The sequence below is a fragment of the Lynx rufus genome, unplaced genomic scaffold (genome assembly GCF_022079265.1).
Source record: "Lynx rufus isolate CCGP_SWC_20201006 ecotype Redwood Valley unplaced genomic scaffold, mLynRuf1.p SCAF_10, whole genome shotgun sequence".
Lineage (NCBI taxonomy): Eukaryota > Metazoa > Chordata > Mammalia > Carnivora > Felidae > Lynx > Lynx rufus.
In genome coordinates this window covers 6,726,915-6,746,915 of record NW_025814824.1, presented here as the reverse complement: position 1 = coordinate 6,746,915, position 20,001 = coordinate 6,726,915, and the positions used below count along the sequence as shown (strand labels likewise).

The window sequence follows — 20,001 nt, the reverse complement described above, 5'->3', positions numbered from 1 at the left end:
CAGGCTGAGCTGAGAAAAATCCTATAGAACCACTATGGTTTGAATAAAGGAGATGATGAGATAGCAGAGTGGGTAGAAATGTGTTGAGCAACTTTTTGTACAGATGGGGAAGAATCCATTTCTACTCTGGTCCCTAAATTCAATGTCCCATCGCTGAGCCAAGGACACTCTTATCCTTATATTATCCTTATCCTTATCTTTTTTTGTATGGATGTGATTATAAGGCAAGGTATATGTCATTTATCATTTGGTGTGAAAGAAAAATCTATGAGATTAAAAAGTTTGTAATGGGCAATTTCAAATATACATGAAAGTAGAGAGAATTGTATCCTAAACCCCTATATACTTAAAATCCAACTTTTGACCTAGTTGGTGTGAGGACCAGTAAGATCATGTAGGCAAAGCCTTTAGCTGAGAGCCTTACTCTCAGTAAACTTTCAATAATGACTTGTCGTACCAGTCAGGGTTCAAAAAAAAAAGCAGAACCACTCACTGGAGATTTGCTATAGGGATTTGATCTAATGCAATCGTGGAGGCTGATTTCAGTCTGTGAGGCTGTTGCCTTTGTGCCTGTTGATAGGACCCAAAGTCAGTAGGACATGCTGGAACGCGCATCACTCTCTCACTGCCTGCAAGCGTCCAACCTCAATGATGTGAGGGACCAGTAGAAGATGGTGTCCTTCATCATGGAGGTAAATGCATAATTGGCCCAGCAGCTGGAGTTGCTAAAGCAGGATCTGGCGGAAGCTGGAGGAGCTAGGGGCCCAGTCCAATAAGGAAGGTCAGCCTCGGGGTAAGTATGTGAGCTGCAAGAGAGCCTGCTGCCCTGCAGTGACCTTTCAAACATGAACAACGTGGCTGTGCCTTTGCTCTTGTCTTCCAAATCTTTCAAATCTCTCGGGGTTGGCTAACCTAGAATTATGGGAAATCAGAGACATGTAGTTTCAGTTATCTGTTACTGTGGAACAAACTACCCCCAAACCCATAGCTTAAAACAGGACCATTCGTTTTAGTTCAGGAATATGCAGCTTGGGCAGGGCTCGGTGAGGACAGCTTATCTGTGCTCCAAATGGTGTCAGCCATAGTGGCTCCATGAACTGGCTGGAGGCTGGCTGGGGACTGGACTCCTCCGAATGCTGTCCACTGGAATAGTCAGCACTCTGTGTGGTCTCTCTGGCATGGCAGCCTTATGGTAGCTAGACTTTTTACTGGAGATTCAGGGTGCCAAAGATATATGACTCAAGAGAGAGGGAGAGGGAGCTACAGAGGGAGACAAACAGGAAGATGGGATTTCTATTCTGGTTGTCCTTTATTAGCTATGCCACTTTAAGCAGGTCATTTATTCTCTCTCAACCTCAGTTCTCAAATTTTATTTTATTTTATTTTATTTTTTTTTTCAACGTTTATTTATTTTTGGGACAGAGAGAGCCAGAGCATGAACGGGGGAGGGGCAGAGAGAGAGGGAGACATAGAATCGGAAACAGGCTCCAGGCTCTGAGCCATCAGCCCAGAGCCTGACGCGGGGCTCGAACTCACGGACCGCGAGATCGTGACCTGGCTGAAGTCGGACGCTTAACCGACTGCGCCACCCAGGCGCCCCTCAAATTTTAAAGATCAGGATTCACTCTGCCCAGAAGATGACTCTGAGACAATAATTTGAGTGGAAGTAGTTTATTTGGGAGTTAATCCCAGGAAGTATCAGAAGGCAGCTGAGAAGTATTCAGGGAAGAGAGGAAGCTAGTCACCAGGTAAGTCACCACAGTGGGCAGCTGGAGCTTAAAACCTCTGCGGAACCCTAGGGAAACACTGTAAAATATATACCACAGAGCTATTTTGTCCAAGGGTTCAGGATCTGGGATATTTATACATCAATGCCCATCAGTCATTGGTTGAGGACTCTGGGGATTAATTCCTCAGCACTTTTTTTTCCCTTTAAGTTTATTTATTTATTTATTTATTTACTTATTTATTTAGAGAGAGAGCACAAGTGAGAGATAGCAGAAAGACACAGGGAGAGAGAGAATCCTAAGCAGTCTCCATGCTCTGTCAGTGCAGAACCTAACTGGGGCTCCATCTCATGAAATGTGAGATTATGACCTGAGCCGAAATCAAGAGCCAGAAGCTTAACCGACTGAACCACCAGGTGCCCCAATTTCTCAGCACCTTTGGTCTACTGAGTTCCATGCAGGTGGGAAAAAGCCTTAGACAAAGAGATACAGGTGCTGTTGGAGGAAAATGAGCAGATTTGCATTGCTGAAGGGATATGAACAAGGCATCAACGGGGTTTGCTACAGAGTATAGTAGCTGTGTTTTAAGGTTGTTGAGGAATTAAAATGAGATGGTATTTAAAAAAAAATCCACTCCTGGTGTGATGGCGCCTGTATTTGCTTTGGCACAGACCATTGCAGGATTCAAAGAACGCCCTCAGAGGTCCAGGAGCTTTCAATACTCACATCGGGAGACACTGCCAATTTCCTGAAAGGCAGTCTCAAGAAACGGCAATAATATAAATGCATTACCCACCTCCCTTAATAGACTTCTGCACTGCTTGTTAAATTCTGTCTTTTCCTCTAATAACCTGTCACTCTGTGGGAGTTCAGACCTCTCCAGTGGTTCCTCATAACCCAGTCTCATCTACACAAGACTTGCTACCTTGGTTAATCTTACCCAAGCTCCACCCCTTGCAGATCTCTGCCATCTTCCTCCCTCCCCCTGCCTAGCCCCTAAATGTTCTGGAACTCATGATCTGGTGATATTGTCCAAGAACGGTTGCAAACCCGTGTTATTATGATATTGGATTCTTCAGTTCGTGGTCATTTGATAGATATCTGCGCCTCTCTTAAGGTTTTTGAGCCGAGGAGTGACACAATCCAATCTTTGGGAAGATTCTGGTGTGCAGGATTAAAAAGATAGGAAAGAGGGGAAAGCAGAGTCCGTGTGTGTATGTGTGAAGTTATTACAACTATCCATTCTGAGGCATGCGGGGTGGGAGGAACAGACTTGGCGAGAAGCGCTGTGAATGTAAAGGGACCGATGTGAAAGGGGCAAAGAAATCTTGGTGTCTCATAATAAAACAAGCAATGGCCTGGTGTCGCAAGACTCCGGTCCCAAAGCATGCGGCCACTGTCACCTGTGCAATGTTTCTCGAATCTTTCCTCAAGCGTAAGGAGGGAATGGGACTACCCCGCCTGGTGACAGCGGGGAGCGTGGGGACAGCGCCGGCAGCGTGCTCAGCGCCGAGTCTGCAACTGGATGAGCGCGCCAATCCCGTTTTCTCCTCTATAAAGAAAAAGGCGGGGAGATAATACCTTCCACATTTAGGGTTTGCGGTCAGTACTGAGGCTAAGTACCAGGCATGTGGTAGGCACCCAATCCCAGCCCGTCGCCTCCCCCGGCCGCCACGCCAGGAGAGACCCCAGGGAGACCTGCGGGACAAGCCAGCTACCGCACCGGGCTCCCGGGCCACCCCCCGCACGCGCTCCCTCCCGCCAGGCGCTGTTGCCGGGGCCCGGGCACCGCCCCACTCCAGCGCGGGCCAATGGCAGCGCGGCCCGGGCACCGCCCAGCTCCAGCGCTGGCCAACGGAAGCGCGGCATGGGCACCGCCCTGATCTCGCGCGGACCAATAGCCGCGAGATCCAGCGCGGGAGCCGCCCCCGGTCGGGTGGGGAGGCGGGGTGTCGGTCACCGACTCCGCCCCTCTCCCCTCTGACCCGGTGTCTCGTCTCTCCGTCTTCCTGTTCCAAACCACGTGGACGCGCCGGGGGCTGCGGGGCTACGAGAGAGAGCCCGGGTCACCACCGCCGCTGTCGCCGCCGCCGCCGGGGTCGCGACCCTCGCGCCCGTCCGAAGTCGCTGCGCCCCAGCCGCCGGCACCTTTGCCGAGGGCGCGCACATGGCGACCCAGTCGCACTCCCTCAGCTACGCGGGCTGCAACTTCTTGCGCCAACGACTGGTCCTGTCCACCCTGAGTGGGCGCCCCGTCAAAATCCGAAGGATTCGGGCCAGAGACGACAACCCGGGCCTCCGAGGTACCTCGGGGCGGGCAGCGCGCAGGATGGGCGTGGGGGCCGCGGGCGTGCGGCGCCGATGCCCCGGGGGGCGGCGCGCGGGGAGCCTGCGCGTCCCGCGGGCGCGGCGGGGAGGGCTAGTGGCGCGTCGCCCCCGCACCCGGGCGCGCCGGGGCTGGGGTGGGGGAGGCGGGGTCGGGCCCGAGGGGCGTGCTCCGCGGCGCGCTGCGCTGGCGGCTCCGGGGCGCTGGTAGTAAACAGCTACACGTTTTCCAGCACTACGTGTTGCAACAAATCCCGGGCATCGCCCCCTCGCCCGCCTTCGGTCCCTCTTGGTCTCGCCCTCGCCGAGAACCTCTCAAAGGATAAAGGCAGTTTGTTGGACCGAAATGTGATTGGGCAGTTATAAGATGGAGAGAGATTTGGAGAGAAAAGTACCTACCACTGGTTGGTTCCGCGTCCTGTCCCAAAACACGTCTCAGAAACAGCTGCCCCCATGGACATCGGCTGTCCCTGTCGCCATGATTTCTCGGCTGCCCTCACACCTCTCTGTGGATGTGGATTAAAGACATTTTAAAAATTCTTTGTTTTTAGCCGTATCTGTGATGTGCGCAGGACGGAAGCTTTGGGATAAATTTTTTAACAGTCATGGGCCTAATTGCCTTGCCTTTAGTAAGAGATTTGGTGACAAGCGCTAAACTACAGGTTTCCGAGTCCCCCTTTTGCCCTACAACGGTGGATTGATTACAAAACAGTCCCTCTTTAAACCCAGATCAAGTTAAGTGGTGCCGATTTTCAACTGGTCCCCTGGACACATGCATTTTAAAGCTTCTGTCTGGTTATCCCAAACTGAGAGAGCCCCCCGAAGTGGGGGGCGGGGGGAGGAAGGAAAAACCTATCTGCACCTTGAAGGAGAGGGTTTGTGGTTGGTCCTGGAAGCTTTGTGGGTCGTGTCGAAGTGTGTAATTTTGCACCAACTTCTGTACTATGTGGCCAGCCCGTTTCATCATCTGTCTGATGCCTATTCTGGAGGGTTACATTTCTGCTTCTCTTGAATGGTGATTGGTTGCGCATAAAGGGAAAATGCCATGTCATTGATGGAGACAGAGGGTTAGCAAAGAAAGAACCAGAAGACCCTTCATACCTGGTGATCATGAGAAAGGTTTGTGTTGGTACATGATTGTCTTCTGGCTACTGCTCAGAAACCCTGAGGAAGTTTAAGGAGGGACCCCAAGCATGGTTTATGCTGGGTATTCTCCACATTTCTTGCCCGTATTTTGTGTCTGTTTGGGCAAAGCAATTGCTTGATTGCTTTCCTCTGTGGCATTCTCAGCCAGCTCTCCCTTTTACCTCCAGGTTACTCTAGAGAACTTGCCATTGGCTGGATATGGTACGACCAGCTTCTTCTGTGAACACTGGGCATAGTTTTTGTTTGTTTGTGTGTTTTGTTTTAATAGGAATAGAAGCACAGTGTCCTGGAAACCTGGGATTTCTGTGGAAAATATAGTACCTGTAAGATACAATTTAGTGTTTGTCTTTCGACAGGTGGCCTCCAAACTAATATTTAATGTTCCAAAGGATTCTTCCCTCCCCCCTGCCCCGGTCCTCTGTTTGTGAACTTCTCTTCGCTGCCACGCACACGAACTCTCATTTCTTCCAACAGGGCCGGGCCACTTTGCACTTTTCCTGGAACGACGCCAGACTCCACTACCTGGGGGAGGTAGTGCTTGTTGGCAGATGTGCTGGTGTTTTATGGGGAGCACTACGTAGAGCCTTATTTTTCTTACCTGATTAATATACCAAGGGGGGAAAAAAAAGAGGCTCCTGATTTAGAGTTCTTTGTGCTGGTTCCAAGTCCTGAGAAATCTTGTAGATGTTTGCTTAATTTCTTCAAGAGGGAACTGAGATAAATGTATATATATATGCATTCATAGTTATACACCCCTGTGTATATATACCTATGCATATCCACACACATACGTGCCTGTTTATGGATGTCAATACAAGTGGCCCCTGATACAAGATACATGGTCATAGTCGAGAAAGCCCTTGGTAGTTTGATTGAAGGTGTAGCCAGGGGGCTGTGTTGCCAATCATCTGTCCCTTTCTGACTCTTTCTGACTCAGGTTCTGAGAATTGGCAACAACTCAGCCTATCCAATAAAATCTTCGGCTTAAGTAGAAAACTTGCATCTCTTGAAGGTGCTTGCTTAATCATCCCTTCTGGAGGGTGGGGGTGTGGGGCCTGCCTCAGGGGCAGTGGTTCAGAAAAGGTTACGGAGCCCCAGCATATGCAAGGCTTCGTGGGAGTGTAAACATGAGAAGCTGCTTGCTCCGTCCTCCAGGAGCTTTCGAAGTAGGAAGTGCTTGAGAGAGTGGCTTGAGTAACGTGAACTAGGAAGGGCTGAGCGTTGTGAAGGGACTCAGAGGAGGTAGGGCAGAGGCTTCTCTGGGGCTTATCGAAGGAACACTTTCTGTGTCTGCTGCCGGTCTGGACAGATAGGGTGGTGACTGCCAGAATCACTGTCGGTGAAGGGAACAGCTTGTAAGTCAAAGAGTTCTTTGTTTATTACGTTGAGGTAAAATGCTTAGTGTGTTGCGGTTGTAGTAGCTGGGTGGTTAAGAGCTTGGTCTGAGTCAGACCTTGGTTTGGGTCCTGGTTCTGCTTTTGCTATATCAGCTCTTGGACTTTGGGCGAGTTCTTTAACATTTCCGAGCCTCGGTTTTTTCATCGGTAAAGCGAGGCCAGCGTTACCAACCTCACAGGGTTATTGTAAAGATTAAATGAAATAACACTCAAAGTGCCCCGAACAGTGCCTGGCACGTCGGCAGAATAAACGTTAGTTAGCTGGTTTTACTGCGTAACTTCTGCCTCAAGTATAGTTCTGCTGTCTGGTGTCCGAAATCCGTTTCTGCTTCTATGTGGGAACTTTTCACAACTTTCAACTTTGTCTTCTTTTAAAGAGAATTATGCCTTGATTTTATCTTCTCTTTTCAGTCTAAAGGGTTCCTTTTGGGTGACGGCTCCCAAGTATTTGTATGTATTATGTATAATGTAGTGGTTTTCCACGAGGGCAGTTTTGCTTCCCAGGGGGACATTTGGCAGTTTTTGGAGACATTTTTGGTGGTCACAACTGGGAGGCTGCTTCTGGCATCTAGTGGGTGGAGCCCAGGGATACCATAAACATCCTGCAGTGCACCAGACAGCTTCCTCACATGAAGAATACTTGTGCCCAAAATGTCAACAGTGTGGCTGTTGAAACACACCCTGGCATACAAGACTTAATTATTAAGCCTTGTCCTTTTTTTTTCTTTTCCCCGTGTCTCCGATGGTTGGGAATAGCAGCATGTCAACCAAGAAAGCTGCTCGGGGATTCAGAAGGGGATGAGACACAGGGTCACACTCTGTGACTTCAGGCAAACAAGCTGATCTCTTAAATAAAAGTGCCTCCTTCCAACGCAGAGAGGGATTGTACATAATGAGAAGAATTTGAACCACAAGGAAAGATGATCCTGGAATTGTTTTTATTAATTGTACAACCATATGTGTAATTTTTGCTTCACTCTTGAGAAACTTGAACAGTTGTGTTTCGTTCTACTCTTCCTATTAGGAGAAAATTGTTTTTTTTTTTTTTTTTTTTTTGGCTGCTGTTTTCTTGCAGGTAGAAAGCCAAGGCATAGTTAGCATTAGGTAAACTAGCTGGTGAGGTTGACCGCAGGGCTGGAAGGAGACTGCAGCCAGCTCCCGCCCTCCGGGCTTGTTCTCCCTTTGAACTGCATGATGGACTTGGCTGTTCCTTGTCATGTTATAAAGCAGCCGTCCACACTGCCTCTGTCTCTGGATTTCCTGAGGGCTGTGTCATGCAGGGTTAGGTTGAGTTCACAGTGGGTAAGGTGAGGTCCAAATGGAAAGAATTCCGCGAGAATGATGGCCGTTTTAAGTGGGAATAACAGAAGGATAGACTTGGGCAGGAGGAGCACTGCGTTAGCAGTTAGGACGCAGGCCTGCTCCGGCCCCGGTCCCTGAGCTCCGGTCCCCGTCCCTGAGCCAGTCACCTGACTGAGCCTGGGTTTCCCTGTGATATTGGAGAGAGGAGTTACGTGGACCCACGGGAGTGCTGCATGGGGCACAAGCAGATGAGATTCCGAAAAGGGAGGGGTGAATGGAGTTTTAATGAAAAGAATTCCTTCAAATGTGTTGCTGAAACATGCTACATAGAGGTCCTTTGAAAGGAAAACATCTCTTGGTAAATTGATGGGTTGTTTTGGGGATAAGTCTGGCTGTTCATAAATTGTGTCTTCTGGAAGGAGAATTGTAAGGGAAACTTGTTTTTCTCCTCTGAATACTTCTAACACCAGATGTGTGGGTTTTTTCCCCTACAAAGCAGTTCTCCTGTTCTCAACTAGCAACAACTGGGTGTACTACAGATTTAACTCAATTCTGACACTGTCTACATGGAGATAACTTCAGATCCCACAGGGTAAGGGCTCGGTCCCACCAGACTGCTGCCACTTGCGGTGCCAATCACAAGTCCCAATCGCACGTTCAGGCCGCTTGTACTTAATGACCAACTGGCTGTATAAATCGGGGGTTCCCACACCCCCTTCTTGGACTGATAATTTGCTCACAAAGCTCAGGGAAACACTAATTTACCAGTTTATTATAAAGGATTTTATGAAGGATACGGCTGCACACACACAGATGAGGTATGTAGGGCCAGGCCCCGAAGGGTCCCGGAGCAAGGGCTTCTGTCCCTCTGGAGCCAGAGTATGCCACCCTTCCAGCATGTGTGTTCATTCACCAGCCTGGAAGTTCTCTCCTTGTTCTAGAGTTTTACAGGATTTAATCTCCAGGCAGCCTCCCCTTCGCTCAGGGTCATTTGGTGGGGCCGAAGTTTCCAAGCCTCTAATCACTTTTTTTCTGGTGACCAGTCCTATTCTGAGGCTGTATATGGGCCTCATCCTAAGTCACCTCATCAGCATAAATTCAAGTGTCCTCCAAAGGGGCTCCTTATGAATAAATTTTAAAAGACACTCCTATTATTTTGGAACTTCCAAGGGTCTTAGGAGCTCTGTGCCAGGAATTGGGGACAAAGACCAAATACATTTATTTATTTTCTTTTGAGTGTTTATTTATTTTGAGAGAGCATGCATGTGAGCAGGGGAGGAACAGAGAGAGAGGTGGAGACAGAATCCCAGGCAAGCTCCATGCTGTCAGCACAGAGCCCAGTGAGGGTCTCAGTCCCACAACCTGAGATCATGACCTCAGCTGAAATCAGGAGTCGGGTGCTTAACTGACTGAGCCACCCAGGCACTCCACCCATTACTTAGTATACCACAAGGAGCACCTGTATTTTATTTTAGTAACGATAGTAGATTGAATAGTGTCTTGTTGACCGGGAACCTGCCCTTTTGTGCCTCTGTTGACTGTTACAGTTTGCTGCCACCTGACAATTACTGGGAGCCCCAAATGAGATACTCATCTTTTAAAGACAAATGCTAAGAATCCTAATGGTCTTCTTTCACATCTGCTGTTGCTTGGAAGCTGTAAAATGCTGTTCCAGATGGAACTGCGTACCATGTTTTTTTTTTTTTTTAAACTAAGTTTTTAGTTATTTTTTGTTTTTTAAAAATGTTTATTTTGAGTGTGTGTGTGTGTGTGTGCGCATGTGCTTGGGGCAGGGGCAGAGAGAGAGAGAGAAGGAGAGAGAGAATCCCAAGCAGGCTCGCAGCTGTCAGCTCAGAGCCCTACATGGGGCTTGATCCCACAAACCATGAGATCATGACCTGAGCTGAAATTAAGAGTTGAATGCTTAACTGTCTGAGTCATCCAGGCACCCTGAAAGCTAAACTTTTGATTTTAAGATTGTTGTGGATTCATATGCAGTTGTAATAAATAATACCAAGAGATCTTGTCTATACTTTAGCCAGTTTCCCCCGTATGTAACATCTGGAAAAACTATAGTAAAGTATCATTTCCAGGAAATTGACATTGGTAAGAGTAAAGACACTGAACATTACCACAAGGATTCCTCAAGTTGCCCTTTTTTCGTAGCCACACTCATTTTTCCTCCTTGCCCCACCAACTTCTTAACCCTTAGCAATCGATAATCTGTTCTCCATTCCTATAATTTTGTCATTCAGAGAATGTTATATAAGTGAAATCATAGTAAGTAACCTTATGCAATTGACTTTTCACTCAGCATGATTCTCTGGAGATTTAAGTTTTTTTTAAATCAAGTTTGTTCCTTTTTATTGCTGAACAGTCTTCCATGGTATGAAAGTACCACAGTTTTTCTTAACCATCCACCTGTTGAAAGACATGTGGATTGTTACCAGTTTGGGGGCCATTCTGAGTAAGGCTGCTATAAACATTTGTGTACAGGGTTTTATGTGAACGTAAGTCTTTGCCTGGGATAAATGCCTGGGAGTGTAGTTGCTGGGTTGTGTGGTAGTTTGCATGCTTAAACTGCCACACTGTTTTCCACTGTGGGTTTACCATTTTATATTCCCATCAGCAATGTGGGGGTGATTTAGGTTCTGTACACCCTTGCCAGTATTCGGCATTGTCACTATTTTTTATTATTTTTCTTTTTTATTTATTTTTCTTTATTGTTGTTCTATTATCAAAACCCTGAAAGGTTTTAAAATGTGTTACTTCTTCTAAAATCAGCATCTTGATAACTTGGCTAAGCCTGTGCAGCTGGTGGCACTGAGGCCCCCTCCTGCCTCTGGCCCTGCACACCAGCTGCAGAGTCTGCTGGGCTCTTTCTGGATGACCTCCAAAGGTCATTGGCTGAGAGGCAGCAGTTTCAAGGTCATTGTCCTACCCCTTTCCCCATCAGACGTCACATGTTGGAAAAGTCCCATCTTGACCACACTTTCTTGTAGAACTTGATGTTCTTGGATTTGGAGGGCGGGCTGCCGTTTCCTTGGTGGTGGCCACGGGTGGGTGATGCTGTTGATGTGGAGGCCACCGATGGCGTTCAGAAGGAAGAGGAACACCAGTGAGTGTAACCCGGTTTCAGAGGAGGATCACAAAACCCAGGAGCACCCCACCCCAGAAAAGGAGGAAAGAGACAAGGAAGGGGACAGAGCCCATGGTCCTCGCACACCCGGGATGCCATCGGGAGCTGCAGGGTGGCCGGTCCGGGCACAGGCAGTGCAGAAGCGCCACAGTCCAGAGAGGCAGCCGTCAGCCACAGCTGGTGGCCGTCAGGGGAGGAGCTGGAGGGGGTACTCCACCAAGGACTGGGATGGGGGGGGGGGCGCCATGCCATCTCTGGGCCTCGTGGTTCCCCAGGCTCGTCCTCGAAGCCCGCTGCCAGTGGGCTCCCGGTTTGTATTTTGGCCATCTTCATGGGTGTCTTTATGGATGGGTGATAGGTGTAGTACTTGCTGTGCTCACTGCCTCCTTGGACGTCATTTCCTAGTAGGATTGTTTTGACCCTTAAGTTTTGAGAATTCTCTTTATGTGTTCTGGCCCTTTGTCAGATATGTGGACGGCTGATATTTTATCCCACTTTAGAGCTTGTCTTTTCATTCTCTCTCTCTCTTTTAAGTAGGCTCTGTACCCAGTGTGGGGCTTGAACTCATGACCCTGACATCAGGAGGTGCTCGCTCCACCGACTGAGCCTGCCAGGCACCCCCAGTCTTGTCATTCTCTTAACAGGGTATTTTGCAGAGCAGGATTTTACTTTTAATGTAATAGAATTTGTCAAATTTGTCTTTTATGGCTTGTGCTTTTGTTGTTGAAGCTAAGATCTCATTGCCTAGCTCTAGATCCCAGAGATTTTTCATGTTCTGTTTTCTAAAGGTTTTATAGTTTTACATTTGATTTTAGTACTAGGTTTAAAACTTAGGTTGAGGTTCCCTTTTTTTTTTTTTTTTTTTTTTTGGTTTTATGGGTGTCCAGTTACTCCAACACCGTTTGTTGAAAGGGCTATCTTTCTTCCATTGAATCACTTTTGTACCTTTGTAAAAAAATCAGTTGGGCGCATTTGTGTGGTTCTGTTTCTGGGGCCTTAATCCGGTTCCACTGATTTATAGGTCTGTTCCTTGGCCAGTAGCACGTACTCTTGATTACTGTACCTGTCATCGTGTAGGCTGATCCCTCCAGCTTTACTCTTACTTTTTGTGATTTTATAAGGTATTCTGGTTCTTTTACCTTTCCATATAAATTTTAGAATGATCTTGTCTTATCTAAACACAAATCTTGTTAGGATTTTGACAGGAACCTTGTGTGGTTTTCAGTATATGAGTCCTATACACATTTTGTTAGATTTACACCTAAATATTTTACTTTTTTGAGCAGTTGTCAATGGTATGGTATTTTTAGTGTTGGTCTCCATCTATTCAATGCGAGTATATAGAAATACAGTTCATTTTTCAGAAGATGTGTATCTTTTATCCTGTAACCTTGCTAAATTGTTAGTTCTGGGAGTCTTTTTGTAGAGTCTTTGGGATTTTTTTTTTTTTAAGTTTATTTATTTTGAGAGGGAGAGAGTGTGTGTGTGTGTGTGCAAGCTGGGGAGGGGCAGAGAGAGAAGGAGAGAGTATCCCAGGCAGGCTCCATGCCGTCAGCACAGAGCCCAACTCTGCTCGGTCTTACAAACCATGAGATCATGACCTGAGCTGAAATCAAAAGTCAGACCTTTGACTGACAGAGCCACCCAGGCACCCCTTTCAGATTTTCTGTGTAAACAACCATGCCATCTGCAAATGGGAATAGTTTTATCTTTCTGAACTTTATGGCTTTATTTCCTTTTCCTTACTGCACTCGCTGAAACTTCTAGCACCATATTAAGTATGCAGTGAGAGCAAACTGCCTTGCCTTGTTCACTGTCTTAGGGGGAAAGCCTCCAGCGTTTGGCTGCTAAGTGTAGTGTTAGCTGTGTGGGGTTTTTTTTTTGTTTTGTTTTGTTTTGTTTTGAAGATGTTTTCCATGAAATTGAGACAGTTCCCTTCTATTCGTATTGTTCTAAGAGTTTATCATTATTATGAATGAGTGTTGTATTTTGTCAAATGCCTTTTCTACACCAATTGACGTGATTGTATGATTTTTCCTCCCAATGTGTTTGTAAAGAAAAGGACTACAACTGAAGAATTTATATATAAATGGGAAACTTGGAAGGTCATAAAGCAGTATAAATCAGAGAATTAAATTTTCCTCTGTTAATTTTATTTCTTTTACAGGTTTTTGTATAAACACCTGAAAGTATGGGACAAAAAAAGTAATCTTCAATGTTTGTTATTATAAATAAAACAGCAATAAAATTTTTTGTATCTATCTCCTAGCATACTTCTATTTCTGCAGGATAGAGTTCTAGATGTGGAATTGCTAGGCCAAAGACAATGCTTTCTTAAAATGTGGGGTCAAATCAAAGTATGTGAAATCCTCTTGCCTAATTGGTAAGCTAACTTTTCCCTTAATTGTGATTTCTTCCTTGTATTGACACCTTCTGCATTTTTTTTTTTTTTGGAGATGTATTTAATGGTATTTCTAGCATAGCAGATTAGAGAGATGATTGGATTTCTTTGCGTTTTTCATATTTTTTAAAGGTACTCTTTCTTTGAACTTGGTTTTTATTTTTTAAAAATGAACTTTTACCAAAGTGTACTACACATTAATAAAAGTGCAAAGATCATAAATATATAGCTTGGTGAATTATTACAAAGGGGATATACTCCCATAGCCATTATCCATGCCAAGAAATAAAACAGCAGCCCTGAGACCCCTCTCATGCTTGTTTTGTCACATCATTTTCTCCACCTGCAGTGTAAGTAATAAACTGCCTTTTTGAACCATAAATTAAATTTCTGAAATGTTAACCGTAATTTATATAAGTGGTCTTATAGAGTCTGTATTTTTTTTTAATTTTTTTTTTTAATGTTTATTCATTTTTGAGAGACAGAGACACAGCATGAGCGGGGAAGGGGCAGAGAGACAGAGGGAGACACAGAATCTGAAGCAGGCTCCAGGCTCTGAGCTGTCGGCACAGAGCCTGACGTGGGGCTTGAACTCACAAACTGTGAGATCGTGATCTGAGCCGAAGTTGGATGCTCAACCGACTGAGCCACCCAGGCACCCCGAGTCTGTATTTTTTGTGTATGTCTGGTTTCTTTGTTCTGTATCGTGTTTGTAAGATCCATCTTTGTTGTAGCAGCAGTAGTTGATTTTCATTGCTATAGCGTGCTATTACATTTTATTAATATGGCACAATTTTTGGCTTCTGTGTTAAAGTATTGCAAATAACTAGTTCCATTCTGTGACTTGTCTTTTTACACTTAGTGGGTTTTTTTGATGAGCAATAAGTACTATTAATGTCGCCCAGTCTATAAATCTTTCTCTGCCCTGTAAAGAAATCTTGGTCTACCCCAAGGCCAATGAAGATGTTCTCCTTGAACTTCTAAAGAGGCTTCTGTTTTTATCTGTAAAAGTCTGTTACAATAAATAAATTCATTCTTCATACTTTTTAAAACAGAATTTTGTTGAAAAATAGATATTGAATTTTAACAGATGCCTTTTTAGTAGTAGTTAAGCTAGTTACCTGATCCCCACCCCCCCGTTTTTGTATTTAATCTTGTATTTAATAACGTCTTCTTTTTTTTAAGTTTATTTATTTATTTTGAGAGAGAGAGTACAAGTGGGGGAAGGGCCTAGAGAGAAGGAGAGACAGAGAGAGAGGGAGAGAGAGAGGGAGAGAGGGAGAGAGGGGGAGGGGGAGAGAGAGAGAGAGAGAGAGAGAGAGAGAGAGAGAGAGAGAGAGAGAGAGAATCCCAAGCAGGCTCCACACTGTCAGTGCAGAGCTGGATGTGTGGCTCAACCCACAAGCCTTGAGATCACGAGCTGAGCCAAAGTCAGATGCTTAACCGACTGAGCTATTCAGGTGCCCCTCATTTGTTCTCATTAAATGAAGTTAGTTTGGGGGCGCCCAAACAGTTGAACATCTGACTTCAGCTCAGATCAGGATCTCACGGTTCGTGGGTTTGAGCCTTGCGTCGGGCTCTGCTGATAGCTCAGAGCCTGGAGCCTGCTTTGCAGCCTGCTTTGGATTCTGTGTCTCCCTCTCAGCTCTGCCCCTCCCCTGCTCACACTCTGCCTCTCACTCCCAGAAATTAATAAATGTTAAAAAAAATTAAAAAACATAAAAAATGAACAGAATAAATTAGTTTGTAATTTTTTATTTTGCATGTGATGCTCTTAACTGTTCTGTGATTGAAGCCATCTCTCTGTGCTTTTGTTGTTGTTCTTTGGAATACGTAATATAAGAATTATTTTCCTTTGAATGTCGGGAAAACATTTGCCAGCAACTTCATCAGTGAGCTTTTTGATTTATTGATAAATTTTCTCCTTCCCTTAGTTTTAGATTTCTCTTTCTGTTTATCTGTTTATCATCTTTTTACATAGCTATATTAATTTCACATGTATCCATAGAGATTATAGTTTCTTTTTAATTATATTATTTTTTATTTCTGATTTTCTTAACTCACATTTTATTTCTTCTTACAGATGAATGAGACTATTGGTCTGTGTTGTATTTTTTAAATTAATTAATTGATTAATTTTTAAAGCAGGCTCCATGCCCAGTGTGGGGCTTAAACTCACAGTGTGGGGCTTGAACTCACAACCCTGAGATTAAGAGTGGCATACTCTACTGACTGAGCCAGCCAGGTGCCCCTGTGTCGTATTTGTTAAAATGAATTAGCTTGATTTTTTTTCTGCTATATTTTCCACTTTTAAAATCTTTTTGAGATTATTTTGTCATTTACTTTTTGGCTTGTAAATCTGTTCCGTATCTGAAATCTCAGTTCGTTTTTTTCTCTTTTCCTTTTTTTCATACTATGGTTAGTATGGTGAATTTTTTTTGGTAGACTCCTGTGTATTCTGATAAAATTAATATTTCTGTTCAAAATATTTTATTATGTTCTCTAATTTTTTTCTGGACATACTGACAATTTAGGAAAGATGTTATATGTTTCAGTTAAAATATAATTTATCATTTGTCACATAATGTATTACTACATATTATACATAGAATACATATATTTTATACATAATGACTGTAGTATTTAGAAAGATCTTTCAGGGGCGCCTGGGTGGCGCAGTCGGTTAAGCGTCCGACTTCAGCCAGGTCACGATCTCGCTGTCCGGGAGTTTGAGCCCCGCGTCGGGCTCTGGGCTGATGGCTCAGAGCCTGGAGCCTGTTTCCGATTCTGTGTCTCCCTCTCTCTCTGCCCCTCCCCCGTTCATGCTCTGTCTCTCTCTGTCCCAAAAATAAATAAACGTTGAAAAAAAAAAATTAAAAAAAAAAAATAGAAAGATCTTTCATAGGCTATTTAATGAAAGTGGTTTTGTTGGCTATTTAAATTGTGTCACAGTACCTTTATTTGTATTTTTTAACTTAAATTTTATGTATTTTAAAAAATATACGCATGGCATGAAATTCAGAGGGAACAAAAAGGGTTTATAAGATGGGCTTTTGTCTCTTTTTTATTTTTCCTTCCCTGTGAAGCAACCAGTGTTACTAGTTTGTTGTGTTTCTTTCCAGGGCTATTTTTTACATAAATAAGCAAGTACGTATGTATGTTGTCCTCTTTCACACAAATGGCCATCAGCATCCTACTTTTTTTTCACTCAGCATACCATGCAGATGATTTATATCAGTATATAAGAAATCTCTTTAATTTTGATGCTATAGAGTGTTCTGATATATATCCTGTATGTATTTGTATCTAACATTTATATATGAATGTTATAAATAGATATAAATAAACATCCTTATTTGAGACATAGTTTGCCATTCTTAGGAGTGGGTCAGGCTGATGACTGCCACTGTTTTACAGAGTTACTGGTCCCTTAAAGAAGTGATGAGCTCACTTCCCTTAAGGAGGGGAGTACATTAGGTATCAGAGGCAGTATTTAATGAATTCTGAGATTGAAGGTCCTAATAATATAAATTTTTAAAAAATGTTGACTACAGTAACATAACATGTGTAAAACATAAAAGTGGTGCTTAAAAGGTTATACAGTGAACACCTGTGTGACCCCATCTGTGTCAAGAAATGGAACATTGCTGACCCATGGGGCCGGGCATCTTCCAGTAGAGACTCCCTTCTCTGCTGCTGCTGGCAGTCACTCTCCTGACCACTATGGTATTTGTGCCGATGTTCTTTATAGCTTTATCACCTAATTATGTATTCCCAAGCAGTGCAGTAAACTTGTGCCTATTTTTGGATGTTTTTCCCCAGTGTTTTTAGATACTTGAAACTGTACCCCCAAGAGCAGTCTTGAGGAGGAAGAGTCACAAAGGGTGTATGGGAAGTGAAAGGACAACGAATCCTACACATCTTGCCTTAATGAAGTCTGCGGACTTCAGTCTTACTATTATTAGGTGAACTTGAGATCTTTCTCGTACCATGTGATGGAGCTATATCTTCGCTGTTGCCAGGATTCTGGAACTAGCTCTTGTGTTTGGTTCTTTGAAGTACTGTTTCTGAGTCACCTATCTGCTGTGACCAGGGGATGGTCCGGCCTGGAGGTCTCTCTGTGTGCCTATTCTGTTCCTGCCTGTGCCCCTCTGCTGGGCGTTTTAAACTGTGTTGGTACGTAAGTGCTCCCATGGATTGCAGAAGAAAAAAAAAAAATTGAAAGTTAGGCTTTTTTTTTAATGTTCTTTTTTCTTTCCTAATCTGTAAGAGCTATGCAGTTCAGTCTTGGACTTTATTCATGAATTCTTGTTCCTCAATCCCCTTTAGTCACCTCAAAAACTTGAGCAATCAAGGTTTCCTTTTTTTGTGCAGAGCACGTTGCGTTTGCTAAAAATACAGGCAGAAAGTGGCGCTGTGGTCTTGATCATGCCCGATTTTTAAAACCAGAATATTCTAGGGGCGCCTGGGTGGCTCAGTTGGTTGAGCATCCAACTTCAGCTCAGGTCATGATCTCGCAGTTGGTGGGTTCGAGCCCCATGTCAGGCTCCGTGCTGACAGTTCAGAGCCTGGAGCCCGCTTCGGATTCTGTGTCTCCCCCTCTCTCTGCCCCTCCCCTGCTTATACTCGCTCTCTCTCTCAAAAATAAATAAAACTGTAAAAACTTTAAGAACTCTATATAAAGAGGCCATAGAAATCATTTTGTAGTTGAGTTATTTTCAAACTTTGGGATGCTACCTGACACCACAACCAAGTACGCATACAGATATTTGTAAAGCATTAAGGTTTCACCAACAGTTAACTCCGTACAGTTAACTCTGACATTGTTTATTCTATTCTGGTTTCATTAAAAATGTTGATTGGGGACCCATTAAGTGGTCTGCAGGACTCTGCGGTAGGTCAGTGCCTACAGTTAAGAGGTACCGTGATTTTCTGGAGGAGGTGGTGGACTCAGGATTAAACGGAGTTCGGCAAAGTGGCGTCCCTGGTTAGTGTGGACCGTGGAGAAGGACAGGCTTGCCATCAGCCCCCGGCTTCGTCACTTGCTGGTCTTCATTCTCACACCGCAGCCTCCTATAAAATGGGAACAGCCCTCCCTGCCGTGGGGATTTGAGGATTAAATGAGAGAATGTCCGGCTGTAAGGCATGCTTTGATGCACACCTGCTGGAATTAGCTGTCGTCCCTGTTCAGGGCTCGCCGGAGTCTCTCTGACTTCTAGCCCAGTGTTCTCGGTATGGATTGCAGCATCTACTGTGATGGGGGTGCGGGGGCAGCAATAAGTAACTGCACAGGTGGATGGGAATTGCTTAGCCCTCTGGATCAGTTCAGGCGGCTGCTGGGGTCTGTGCTGGAAACTTCTCTTAGTATATAGAGGGGTACAGACTGCCTAAATCGCCAGGTGGTGACCATGCCTTTGGTGCAGAAAAGTTAGTCTTCCTGTCCTTGTTCACGGGCACAGGTTGACGCCAGAGAGGGAGCGAGAGAGAACGAGTGTGTGTGTGACCCACTTACGGGAAGGCACAGGACTTACAGGAAGTGCTGTCCTGCCTGAGTCTTCATTCTACCTCCTCTCCTTTTGCACATTTAAAGTCCATTTCTTCCCCCTCTGCCCACCCCCTTTTAAGTAATGCCCACTTTTTGTGTTTTAGACGACAATCTGTCCGTAAAAGGAATTGAAGCAAATAATGTACATCAAGATTTAAATAAGAAAGTTAAATTCGTACAATGTCCTACCATGAAGAGAAACCCATTCGTTAACACGTGGTGGTTTTTCTTGCAATCTTTTTTTCACACATTAAAAAGAAGGTGATGGTAATATTGTACATTCAAGTATGTGTGTAATGAAATGGAAAACTAAACTGGGGTGATAGCTCCAGGTGAGTAAGAGGCATGATGAGGGGAGAGAAGGGACAGTGTTGAGTGGAGGAAACCGGGACCCCTTACTGCTTCGGAGACTGGAGGGTGGCCTGCACATTCATCTGCCCTCTCAGGTGGGGAACAAATACGAAATTGACTTTAAAACTCTTCCCTCCTTTCTGCTGCTTCTCCCTTGTTTGGCATGCACGCCTGAGGTCAGAAGAACAGGCCTTTATGGGTGTTAGGCTGCTGAAATTAATACCCCATTAGATGCAGGTAGAGTTGCTGTTTGTCGTGGAATATGAAAGCTGAATTGTTTCTCATAGTTCCACTAAACATAGATATGCCAGTCGGTGCTTTTCTGATGCTTCGGTTTCCTCAGCCAGTGGTCCCGGCCCTGTCCTGACTCGAACCCGGGTGTGGTGCAGGGGTCACGGACCTTCCACTGCAGTTCCCGGATGAGACCTCTTCTCTGGAAACGGTGACCAGTCTGTGTTCTCTTTCCCCCGCAGACTTTGAAGCCAGCTTCATAAGGCTGTTGGACAAAATAACTAATGGTTCTCGGATCGAAATAAACCAAACAGGTAAGCGCTCTCTCTTCCCATTCCTGAAAGCAGCCACATGTGCTGCTGACCCATTCCTCTACTTCTCGTGCCTCTTAACGGGATAAATGTTCGGGTGGGAAGACCTGGCTTCCTGCCTGTGAG

At 44.9% G+C, this 20,001-nt stretch overlaps 1 protein-coding gene across 3 annotated transcripts in view; it reads left to right on the top strand.

Annotated features, from left to right (window-relative positions):
- Nucleotides 1-20,001, top strand: part of RCL1 (RNA terminal phosphate cyclase like 1) — a 98,206-nt gene that overhangs the window by 37,228 nt on the left and 40,977 nt on the right. Inside the window, exons 1-2 of one of the 3 annotated variants that reach the window (XM_047101319.1) lie at nucleotides 3,728-4,030; nucleotides 19,807-19,878. In XM_047101319.1, the coding sequence (XP_046957275.1) occupies nucleotides 3,895-4,030; nucleotides 19,807-19,878 (208 nt within the window). In that variant the 5' untranslated portion in view covers nucleotides 3,728-3,894. Of the gene's footprint in view, nucleotides 1-3,727; nucleotides 4,031-6,531; nucleotides 6,554-19,806; nucleotides 19,879-20,001 lie in introns of those variants that run through there. The other 2 variants (XM_047101327.1, XM_047101333.1) reach the window with 2 other exon arrangements.